We start from the raw sequence: 12,434 nt of genomic DNA, 5'->3' as shown, positions 1-12,434 counted from the left end.
ATGCAAATAAGGGGCAAACTAAAAGGGGATATTTCCATCTTGATGCCTGGAGAGAAGCGGGTGTAAGAGGTAAGGTTTAAACTTACTTATCACTTGAAACTCTGGGAAAGAAAGGCTCTCTCTTGGAAACTGGGCTGTCAAAAGACAAAGTTAAAAAAGCTTTTCAAGGATTACTGAAAGCAGTTAAGGGAAGGTGGCAGATCTAAGCAAGCACTGGAGTTCGATAAAAGAAAGGTATTTACATACGATAGGCATAGGACAGACATTCCAGATTAAGAGGACTGACTCAAATTCTACGCTCGGGAAGGAAATAAATTCACTTCAAAAGAAGTCTGGGTTTTCTGAGACATTAAATTCTGGAAAAGGAATAGGGTAATCATATAGGAAAGTTACAAGAGAAAAATACGTCCATACTGAAAATGAAAACAGTTTTAGAAAGTACCGTATGAAGAAGACTGAGTGGCAATAAAACAGGGCCCTTGACTTTACAGGCTTCACCAAAGAACTGTGGAAAGACAAGAGAGCAGCACCTACAAAACCTCATTAAATAGCCTATGTCAGAGATTTGAGAACTTAAAGCTAGTAAGATTTCAAACCATTATTCAGAGTATTTGTAGGCAAGGATGAGCATACGGTAGGTACTACATACAAATCCCAAGTCAACAAGAAATCAAATATACAGGTGAATTCTTCTACTAGCCTCTCCTAGGACAAAAATACTGAATACAGATTGTTGAGGGAAATGCACAGATTTATTTCCACATCTGTTTGTGTTCAAATTCTTGAGGTTGATTGCATGTTAAGGGGTGATGCGGCAATCCACAAAGATAATCGGAAAGATGCTCATCTTTGGGACTTTGTAAACTCAGACATATGAGTAACTACAATTAGTTCTTGTGCCAGAAAAATTGAAGTTTTTCCATAGAAAATCCAGTTAAACCTATTGTCCTCATAATCAGATTTTAACACTGCTGTTAGAAAAGAAAGACGTAAGAAGCCATAGATAGAGCCGCGTGCAGAGCTGAACCTTCGCAAGTCATATGGGAGCTGAGCATAACAGCATGAAGTGTTCATTCCAACAGCAAGCTTTGCTTTCCCTGGTCATTTAATTTTAACCTGTCTTGGAGTAAAAGTGTGAAACTTCCGAGTAATGGATCCATTATGTGGTAAATAAGACCTCGCATTAACGTGAGTAGGAAGGATGTCAACCAGCTCTGGATCAGACAGACTATTAGCATTAGGAACTTCTAGATATTTTCTTCATTTCATTAACCTACTGTACTATGGTAAGAACATTTTATTTCACTCACTTCTCCCTCTCCCCTAGACCTTGGGAGAAGAATCAGTGAATGCTTCTTCATAATAAACTCCATCTCAAAAGCTTTAGTTTCAAGATTTTAGACTGTTACAGTCCAACATCATGTTCAACTTTGGACGTGATATACCAAAATGAACACATATTATAGAGCTCAACGAGTTAGCAGGCACTCTCAAACTTAATGCCAGCATTTTCCTCAACTAGAACTGAAGCTCTCAGACTTCTATGTAAAAAGTCCTTTTGCTTCACACTGTAAGAATAAAGAAATTTTGTAAAGAATAAGACACAATTAAAGGAAACAGTCTGAAGGAAGAGGAAGGAGCGTGTCCTTTCAGTCTTACCAGATCTGTCCTATAGAGCAGTAGCCCTTTTAACCACATCCCCTGCCACCTCTACTCCTCAATTCAGGTCTATGCAGCAGCATGAAGCAACATGTCCCCTTTGACACTTTGCAATTTTATAGTGGTGCACAAAAGCACAAAATAAAATTTATTATTTCTTTGCTTGCTAAAGAACTACTTTCTATTCACATCTTGTAGGAGATCTGGCACTGAGCAGATCCTGCAATCTATTTCATGGAAGAGTTGTCAGTTTGGCATGTCAGGGAAGCAGCAGGGCCGTTAGGACAGTCCAGTGTTGGAAGAGATTACCCAGAGAGGTTGTGCGGTCTCCAGTCTTGGAGGGCTTCAAGACCAGACTTGACAATGCCCTGAAGAACCTGAGCTGATCTCATAGATGACACTGCTCTGAGCAAAAAGTTGGACTAGAAACTGCTTCAGGTCCCTTTCAAGATGAATTTTTCTGCAACGAGATACTGGCAGCCACCTACAGAGAGAAGAACAAAGTAAAAGAATATCCTATCGCTGGTTCTCACACATCAGCCATTGACCTCTGCAGCCTTTGCTTCTACAGTTGAAAGCATACGCTGGCATTGCCTCCACCAACGTACTGGTTGCCTAAAATACCATTGCAGCTGCACAGTGAGTGCTCATTTATCTCAAAGCTACAATTGCAATTAGTTACTGTGGCCACAGGTCTGCCGATCTAGTTACAGTGGTGTAACAAGCAATTCCAGGATGCCGTCAAATTTTTTCATCCATTACAAATTATCAAGTCCTATTTCTGGGGGGTTTAAGATCCAGACATTGTAAGGAAGGGCTCACAATTGCTGGAACGAAGCAAGTTATTGCTTTGGTTTAGCCACCATCATCAAGAAAGGAAGCAATTTTTGATAACCAGACAAATAGATTGACCTTTTCAATCCCTGACAAGCAGAGCCAAAGTCACCAGCACCGAAAAAAATACACTGTTCCTCCACAGAAAAGTTATTTCTAAGTTAAGGAAGAAAACCCATGCACAGAAAAACCATGTGTAGAATAAAAGTGAACAATTTCTTACACAGCTGACAAATCCTTTTGCACACACAAGTCTTCCTACTCAGCCTAGCCAGCAGATGTGCAATGCTAAGCATACCTCTCGCTTGTTCTCCCTGGGAAGTAGCAGAAGTTCCCAGACAGCTTAGAGAAGTGGTCTGCATACCAGACTCTTGTACAACACAGATATTTAAACAGTGTCTGGAGCAGGGGAAAAAAAGTAGCCATTTTCTTGATTATGATACCATAATTAATTTCTATCAGTTATTGAAGGCTCTCCCTGAAAAAATATTTTTGAAGCAACTTATCTGACCCAAACTTTTGATCATTTATTGGTCTTTCTCAGAACACTGGGGGGTGAAATATCAAATATTTAGGACCAAATTGTTCCCCTAGAAACTTGTGTTGAGCATCCCCAACACACACAGAACAGAGGATGCAAATTCAATGGCAGAGTTCAACTAACCGCTTCTCCACAACTACAGTGCAAATGCAGCTTGCAAGATTTCCAGTAAACTTGGTGACATTCTTTCTGAAAAGGTTCATTTCTGTTGTAAAGTGAGAGATTTGTTGCTGAAAAAATTCCTCTCAGCTAAAATCCTAACATTGGGTGAAAATATTGCAAAATAATCCAGATTTCTTCAGTGGCTTGATAATTTCTGATTTATGTAATTACACACTAAACATTAAAACAATAGAGGGCCGCCTAAACGAGTTTTAGGGAACAGGCGTTATCACAAAGAGCCGTTCAAAGAAGAATGTGAAAAAGTCATCTCTAGATTACCATTAGCAACCGTAATGTAACGCTCATTGCTGTTTTTTCCTTATCTGTAAGCAGGTGTGCAAATGAATAGAACAATGCAGGCACAAGACTGCCCTATTCTCTTGCCAGTGTCCAAAGAAATCCAGCAAGGAGGTGGCTTACACATTTGTTACTCATAGCTCCTATTGTCTCCCCTCTGCCTATATTAACTCTTTGCTACCTCTTTTCTCAGGAAGTCCTCTATAACAAGTTCCCTTATTTAAAGCTTTCATTGACTCATTCCAAAGCTTATTTCAACTCACTGATTTTGGAAAACAATTTAAAACTAAGCTGATACTTAGTCTATTCACTGCTTATCATATTGTCTGTGAAAAAAAATCACCGTTTTTTCACTATCAGTTTGCCATCTCACTCTCAAGCTATAGCATTCATAGGAAGTTTCTAAAGTGAAGCTTCAAGGTTTGATTAGTTTTGAATTTCCATTTAATTATGGGCCAAGATAAAAGAGGTAAGATACCTCCCCTACGTATATTAACAAATGCAGGCATCAAACTTGAGGAATGCAGTGTGTGAAGACAGGCCTCCTGGTGGCCACCCATCAGGCAGCCTAGACCAAACACCAGCAATCTCTTTTTTGTACGGCACAATTAATAAAGAGAGGAAGCTGATGAGGAAAGGGGGTGACTGGAAGACTGAGCAAGAGGAATTATGAACGGAATTTGATACTGGGTTTAAACAAGTTATTTCTGGGAAAGCAAAAAAAAGAAGTCAAGGTTTTCCAGTTATTGTATGTGACTCTACCACTTCCATTTTTATGATAACTGCTTTATAAAAACCTGCTTGTGGTCTGCTTTAACTTCTTTTTTCTTGTACCGAATACCCTTAAAACTTTTTTATTAAACAAGCCAGCAGCCAGGGAATCCTTTTCAAGCAGAAACTTATCAGATACTAGCTGCTAGTTTAATCATGGGAGAGATCCATTTTTAATTTGGCCATCTTCTTTTACACTGCTAATTAAGTAACATTTTGCTTATTAGTTGAACCTAATCATTCCATTTGAATTAAGTCACAGTGTCTTGTCAGAACACAGTGCTGGGTTCTCCCAGGAACCATGGCTGGGTGTGGTAGCGTACTTTGTTCTGCTTCTGCGAAGAGAAACCCCACATGAAGGTGTGGAAAAGCAATCCAGCTCAAGGCACCAGACCTTTCAGAAATGCTGGAAAGATGGCTTTAACATGTGTCCAACTGTCACTATCGCAAAAGTTCATCAGTTTAACTCCTTGCAGACAAGAAGCCGACTCTCCGAGCAGGAAGTTCTTCGGTGGAACTCCTGACGCAATGCAAACCGAAGCAGTTGCAGCTTAGTTTAATACAAACCCTCTTGAGTCCACGTTGACAAATTCTTTTACAAGCCCTGTGGTTACAGGGAAGCTGGTTTCAGTCTGAGTCACTCCTGTTCAAACAGTTTACTGGAAATGGAGGGGAGGGGGAATTTTCAGAGAAGTCATGTGATGGCCAGACAAACCACAACCAGTAAAGGTTCAGTGGAGTCAAAAACAGGTCCCAGCAACAACTGACAGTCAGTGTGCAGATGGCACTCAATCATTTACGAACGAGTCCTGCTGCATCTCAGCATTTCTATGGATTTAACCCTTTTTCAAGGTTGTATTCTTTCAGAGGCAGGACACAGTTTGGAAAGTAAACAAACAGCAGTGGCTGATAGTAACATAGGCAACTCAAAAATATTTTTACATGGAAATTTGGCTGCAGCAACGCTGCACAGAAGCAAAGCCCAATGTGTAAATCATTAGTTCTTAAAAATATGCCACTTAATGAATCCAAACACTCACAGTCACTAAGGATTAGATACACAGCAAAGATATTAGTACTTCCTCCTCTTAGCAAGGAGTACCGTGATACAGCAAGGGCCCACGCGTTACGCAGTATCACTAAGTACCTTGAGGGAAGCTGGCATTAAAAGCTTCATTTTCACCAGAAACCTCCGTCAGCTTTAAGTGTTTCAGCATGACAGAGAAAAGATGAGAATACTTAACAATCAGCAACTATTAAAATGGCAAAAGAGAGTCCCTGCACATGTGTGTGTAGACATGAAACTGTACAAAAGTATGCTTGCACTGTATTATTACCAATGTGCTGCCCCAGCACTAAGTAGTAGATTCACTTCCCCTAATTGAGAGGTTGGTTTGAACGGCTGCACTGGAGATACTCCCCGTGGCTATAAAGGGGAGCTCCGATAAAAAACTCCTTTGCTCTGGAATTCGACTGGAAGAGAGTTAACAGCAACTGAGATACCGTTTCAAACACTCGTAATTTTTAAATACTGCCTTAAGTATTAACAAATCGGACTGGGTTGCTCTGTTCCTATAGCACGCTGGGCTCTGCATTGTGTGGAGCTCTGAGAAAAAAGAGCCCTGCTTGTAAACCACACTCCTTCTCCAGGGCAAAGCCGCTCGATTTTAACAAGAGCAGCCACGAGGCAAGAGAAGCTCTGACGCTCCCTTTATGTAACTGGGACTAACCCACTGGCGTGCACACACGGGGACGCACAGAAAGGGGAAGTGAGTGTTCCTTTAAAATGAGGGGCTTTTTCTGAAGTATGCTAATAGAAAGTACAAGGCAGACTTACACATCGTCTGCAGGCTAATGAGTTTTCTCAAAACCTAGCTCAAGGAGACAGGTCACTTAGATCTGAGATTTATGACAGAAAAATCCATCAACAGACTCTTTAACGTAAATAGTATTTTACTCTGTGTAACTTTGAACGGGGCACTAAACCTTTACGCTGTTTAATCCTTTTAGGTTCCTTTTTTTGTTGTTTTTTGAAGTGCCAAGCTAGCAAGCACATTCTCCCTCACAGATCCTTCAGGCTGGATTCATGGTCTATTCTCACCATAGAAGATCCTCATCTGTTTCTCAAAATTACCATTGTTTTTGAGAAATAGCAGCGACAAGCTTTCTAAACAAAACACAGGCAGGCAAAAACGTCAAGCCATTTGGCTTTGCCTTGTAGGCATATAGCAGCTCAGCAGAAGTAGAGGGGGAAGCTATTCTTCAAAATCTAACACACCCATTTTCATGCCTTTCAAAAAGGCAGGATGAAGCGAGACCTTTATACTGAAAGAAGGCTCCTGTCATTTGACGTCAAACGTTTGTAGTAGTCTCCACGGCATAAGACACTTGTCACATCCCCCGTGTTTTCTTAAGCATAAGGCTTCAACTTGGGAGAGTGGGAGAAGCTGATGTAGGTAATAAAAATTGTTACTGAGCAATTTAAAAATAGACATCATAACTGCTCATGAATAGCAATTACAGAACAAATAGCGATAAGCTATGCTGAAGATTGGGATTTACTCAAGGTCATAGGAAAACGCAGGCCTGTCTCCCACAGACATCTAGCAAAAACATGATTGAAGCCAAAAGCGAAAAGGAAGTCATATTAGCAAATGGAAAAAACTGAACTGTCAGTTTTATGAGCGCAATACAATTTAATCGGATTGTCAAAGCCTCATGTTAAAAGAGTTTTATAGAAACCAAACCACAAGTGGAGTTTAAAAAGATTTTTTTTTTCCTGGCCATCCATCCACAAAACAACATGCTTTAATCCAAATTCAATTGGCAAGAAAATAAAATCAAAAGTACTGGTAAATAACACCATCATTTTTCTTAATTAATTACACAACACCATTCGTTTACCAAGGGCAGTCAATACAGCTAGCTATATTTTGGCCTCTCCTGACAAAATGCTCTCTAGCAAAAATTTTCTTCCCAAGAATCTTACTGCGCGTTCTGGAAACCAACTCTGGCTGCTCCCACAACTGTACACGCATATAATTTGCTGGGAGGGTTTCAGTAAACACAGATAGCATTTCAGCTCTCGAGTCATGTATTCAACTGGTTTAGTTTTTTTTTTTTTTTCTTTTTTTTTTTTCTAACCACGGCTTGATTTTTATACAGTTAGGGATTACTTTGCAAAGCAAAGACTGATGATAGAGTAAAGAACAAAGCACAAAGCAGATTCCCCCCCCCACCCTTGCATCTTTAAAGAAATAGAAGAATTTACTATTTACAATAGCAGAAAAACCCTTTGGAACTTTCTAGTAGGGGGAGGCTCTCAGGAAACACAGGGTTTACTGTTAGAATTACTAGATTGCACTCAGTATTTCCAGACAAACCACTTTCTTTCATGGAAAAGCTTCATCCATTTTTTGAAGAGAAGGAGGAAAAAAGTAAAAGTATATATCACGAAAATACCCTGGCAGAACAGTTTAAAGACAGCAGTGCATGGTAAATAGCATCTGCTGGTTTTTTAATAGCAGTCTCATGACCCGTTTCAACTTAGTGGCAGACAAAACAGGGTAAGAAGGAAAAATACAGAAGAGAAATTCAGTGGCAAGTAGTTTGAGGAAAAAATGTTTAATTTCTTCTAAAACACTATCAATAACTTGTGAACAGGATGCAAACTCCTGACCTGAATGAAAAATTATCTACAATAAAATCTGACTGATGTACAGCATCAGTTGCAAACTATGCTGTAACACAAGCAGTATTTAATCCATCAAGCAAATAAATGACAAGAGCAACAAAAAGGGATTCAGAGCAGTTTGGTTGCATTTTCACATCAGGAAAAATATGCTTCCTCAGGCTGATGAACGGGTCATGCACTGGCCCCTGAGGGTGTTAGTGGCAAGGCAGGCAAATGTCATCTGAAGGGGATGAGCTGACTGAAAATCATCTCCTGGCCCAGGGAGGCTTTAAATGCAGCTATAACAACCATGATTACGGAATAGCACCTCTTTTGTCACTGGTTTGTTAGCCCACTTTCTCCCTACCTTTATTGTGCTGTTCTTGGAAGTCTAAATAAATGCAGTATTTGTAGCAAATACTTTGGCTGCACTATTGTATGTGCTTCAACAAGCTGCATTCTTGTCCTCCCATCACCAGAGGTATCTCTACCCAGTGGAAGATCTTTTTCCGTCCCTGGGAAGTCCCTTGTGAACTCACATCAACTGATTTTTGGCCCATTCCCATTTCATTGGAATAGTTATTTACTCCATCTAGTTGTTCTGTGTTTTATTAATTCTGTTGTTTTGCACTGTTCTTACTTGTGCAGTCTCTGCATGTTCCAGCATCTCCTCAAATTCCTGGTACTCTTCATCATCAGGTTCAGCACCAGAGAGTCGGGCCGCCCTCGCCATAAAATATGGAGGCAGCTCTCCAATGGCTGTGCCAGCACCCTGGGAAAAGAATAATTCTGATTTATTTTCATGCTTATTCTTAAATAGGAAACATGTGATATGCATAGTCCCGTGGACATTTCAAATGATTAGAACGGATGAGACCAGCTGCTTTAAGAAGTTCGCTTTTATCTACCAGGTCAAATTTCTCCCGATTTCAAACATAATGCTATTCCTTTGAAACCCTACTTTCCCCCTTTCCTTCTTTAGCAAAACGCAGCTTCTCTCAGCACAGACTATCATGCTGCAAGTCAGTGGCTCCCAAATTGTGGTCTGCAAGGTCAAAACGACATGATCTGTGCATCTCTGGGGCCCTGCAGAGTGGCACGTTGCCCAGCTCCGGCAGAGCTCCGCAGCCGGTGGCCAGCTGCGCCTGGTGCGGTGGGGAGGCTGTAGCTTGTCTCTGCGCCGCAGCCGGAGAGCCGGCCAGGCCGGGGGCCCTGCTGTCCGACACGATCCCTGACTCAGCACAGCGCTGCCATCTCACCCCACCGCATGATGCCAGACACATTTGCCGGCATGTGACAGCCCTTGCTCCTGAGCGGCCTTCAAAACAATCTGGGAACTCCTCCCCGGTGCCGTCATGTAGTTTACTTGTTCAGTCATGAGACTTTGTGCAAGTGTTTATTAGAAAACAGGCTCGAGTTTTACTACAGCAAGGAAAATAAGGTTAAGCAAAGCTTGATCTCGAGTTTTCTCTCTCCTTTAGATGGAATAAAGCAAGCCAAGAGAACCCGAGATAAAAGCATGGTTGCTTTCTCACCACAGGAAAATTATATTTGTTTTCTCAGGACATCAAATGACTCATTTCAGTCTTGTGGGTAAATGCAACTTTAGCTTAACCAAGGAAAAAAAGAAAAGAAAAGAGAGACAGCTAAGATTGAACATATGGATAAACAGACGCTAATGAAACAGGAACCTGGACTAAACTCAGAACGGTTTAAATATAGGACAGGTAATAGCACAATAGTGGGGCACCACACTGGAAAAGTGCTAAAACTTAGCTACATGCAGATGGCTTTTCTCCCTTAGGGTCAGTAGTGAGTAACAAATGCTTTTCTATTCCTTTGAAGCAATGTGAAAGCTTTTCAATTTCCTTTGTTCCTGATCTATATGCAGCTGCAAGCGAGAGAGAATTCCAGCTGCTGTGGATATTCCAAATCAACAGGTTGTGGTTTTAAATACAGCCACTCTCTGCAGTTACCCAAACTGTTAAATTCTCAGTTTAAGCATATAAAGTGCACAGCCTCATATGTTTATGCCATTGTTTTCCACAGAAGAAAAATTTAAACGAGTGCAACAAGCTGAACTTCATTAATCTGCCTATTTCTGGCGCAAGGGAAGATAAGCCTGAAAACAGTAGCAACAACGTTTCAGAAAAATTAAGTTGAGGTTATGTTCTCAGGGTGATGCAAGAACAAAAAGTCACATTGCTTCTCCAGGCTCTGCCAATTTGCTTTGGCTTCATTTTGTTAACCGAGGAAGAGGTTTGCATGCGTGTACTGGACATGAACTTTCTTTAAATTGGATAAGTCACATGCTCATTATTACAAAACATTTCAGAAGTGCAACAAAAATCATATGATTTCATGTCTGCTGGAGATAGGTTCCTTAAGTGCATTAAAAAAAAGAAGCAATTAAGGCATTCAAATCAGTAACTATTTAACTGCTTTTTGTTAACTTTAGCTGTCCATTTTCACCATTTAACTTTGAATGCCAGTTTTACATGGAGATTCCTTGGACTAACAACAAATTGGAAAGGCAAATGCTAATCAAAATTCTTTTACACAAATAATTCAGAAAAGGAAACTAGGAAATTACTCCACTAGAAAGAGTCTTTTAAACAGATTTTATCCCGGTCAGGACACAGGCTGCCTGTTCTGCTAATCCTGAGCAATTAAACATTTTTATTCTTTCCCCTTATTTCTTGTAAAAAACAAAAAAAAGCTGCACCACATTAAAAATGTAGGGCACTATTGAATTCCTTGTCCCTGTGGGATGGAAGGCTGTGAAAACTGGCATACACCTAGCAGATTGTTTTTGAGAGTCCTTCTGCAGGCCAGGACTGGTGGAGCCAACATTTATAGTGATTGAAAAAAAGCATCATTTTCATTTCACCTAATAATTCCTTAGATACAGTGATATTTAATCCTCGTAACACTCATTATCAGCAAAAATGGCTATCACTGACATGCAGGGGACTAGTAATGATTTTAATCTCTGGAAAAAACTGTACCTGGTTTAAGTTGGCTGAAACAGCCGCTGATGTTTTTGTGATCTGAATCAAATCCCTTGTGCAGATAAATCCCTGCATTCAAACCTTGCAGGATGCTTAGTCTGTTAGCTTTATAGTCAGAGGTCTGCAAAGTCCCCACTGGGACCGACCTGCTTTCAGCATTTCACATGAAAACTTATATTGTTACCACCCTCCTGTCTCCCTCCAAACAATCAAGGAGATTGGCCAGATTTCACTTTGGAGCCTTTCAACATAATTTCACTTTACAAGTCTAAAAGAAATAGGCTGTTGCTGCTATTGTACCTATTCCTCACAGGGCTCCATGTGCTGCATTAGGAGCACATCTGTATACATCCATTAATTCCTTTTCTTTTACATTTATCCAGGGTTTGTCATAAGTTCAGATTTTAGATCCAATTAGAAGTTGCTGGTTCCATTAAAAAAAAAAAAAAAATTTTGTGAGCTCATTCAATCATACCCAGATTAGGAATTAAACTTAATATTCTTGATTTCAGTTTGAAAGCAGAAAATTAATTAAATTCCAGGTTTTTTTAGTAAGGTTTTGATTTGCAAAAATCAGCCTTTTCACTTTCTGGAAGTCACCATTACTTTCTTGTTAAGATGGACATTCAGTTTAAGAGTGACAGAATCAAAAACAAGTTTCTTCAACAGCTTCCATAAAAAGTGAACTGGAATTAGGACAAAAGAAACACACTGGAAGAAGCAGCAGCAATTGCCAACTTGATTTGGCTTACAGGAAATTAGCAAGCAATGTTTATGTACTCATGAAACATTCCAAGAAAGCATAACATTACACTAGACACCACTGGTAGACAGAGGATGCTCCCAAGGGAAAATCTAGTGGAGACAGAGTTCAGTGAAAAGGTAGCTGACAGTGAATTTGAAGGCGAGAAGAAAGAAAGGGGGGGGAGAGAGTGGGATACAAATGTTCTGGCTTGGTCCTGTTCCCTTGTCCTTTTCCTAGCCTGAACCAAGAAACACAGCTTAAGTGAGAGACTGAAGGTACCATTTGTTCTCCCTCATGGCTGCTCAGGACACGAGCTTTCAATGCTTGCAACTCTATTAACTCATTTCTAAACTACTTCATTCTCGTCATAGTTCAGTTATTTTACATGCTGAAGATTAAGCAATGGCTGTTTACCCTGAGCTACATTTTTATTTTGCAACCCTAGAAACGTAATTGTAAATGCCATTTTTATTACTCTAGTCTCCATTAAACAAACTTAAGCAGAGGGGGACGAGGAAGAAAATAAAAAGAAATCTTATATTTATGGTCTTGTAAGTACTTGTATGTTTAGCTACTTATCAAGCATTCAGGCAATTCTGTCCTCTCATTAGAAAGAGTGAAATTTAAGATGTACTTTGCTTCTTGAGAGGGCTGTAAGTCCACTTTCTCTGTTAGTATTTTGACTTTGGTATTGCTACACATTACTTCAGTCTGTAATGCGTACGACCTAACTGGAATTTT

General features: G+C 40.1%; 1 protein-coding gene across 1 annotated transcript in view; it reads right to left on the bottom strand.

Moving 5' to 3' along the window:
• Window positions 1–12,434, bottom strand: part of VMP1 (vacuole membrane protein 1) — a 60,163-nt gene that overhangs the window by 26,235 nt on the left and 21,494 nt on the right. Inside the window, exon 6 of the mRNA XM_009581960.1 lies at window positions 8,578–8,709. Coding sequence (XP_009580255.1) covers window positions 8,578–8,709 — 132 coding nt within the window. The remainder of the gene's footprint in view (window positions 1–8,577; window positions 8,710–12,434) is intronic.

The sequence above is a fragment of the Fulmarus glacialis genome, unplaced genomic scaffold (genome assembly GCF_000690835.1).
Source record: "Fulmarus glacialis isolate BGI_N327 unplaced genomic scaffold, ASM69083v1 scaffold13097, whole genome shotgun sequence".
NCBI lineage: Eukaryota > Metazoa > Chordata > Aves > Procellariiformes > Procellariidae > Fulmarus > Fulmarus glacialis.
The sequence above is the reverse complement of the archived record's forward strand: the minus strand, read 5'-3'. Positions and strand labels throughout refer to the sequence as shown.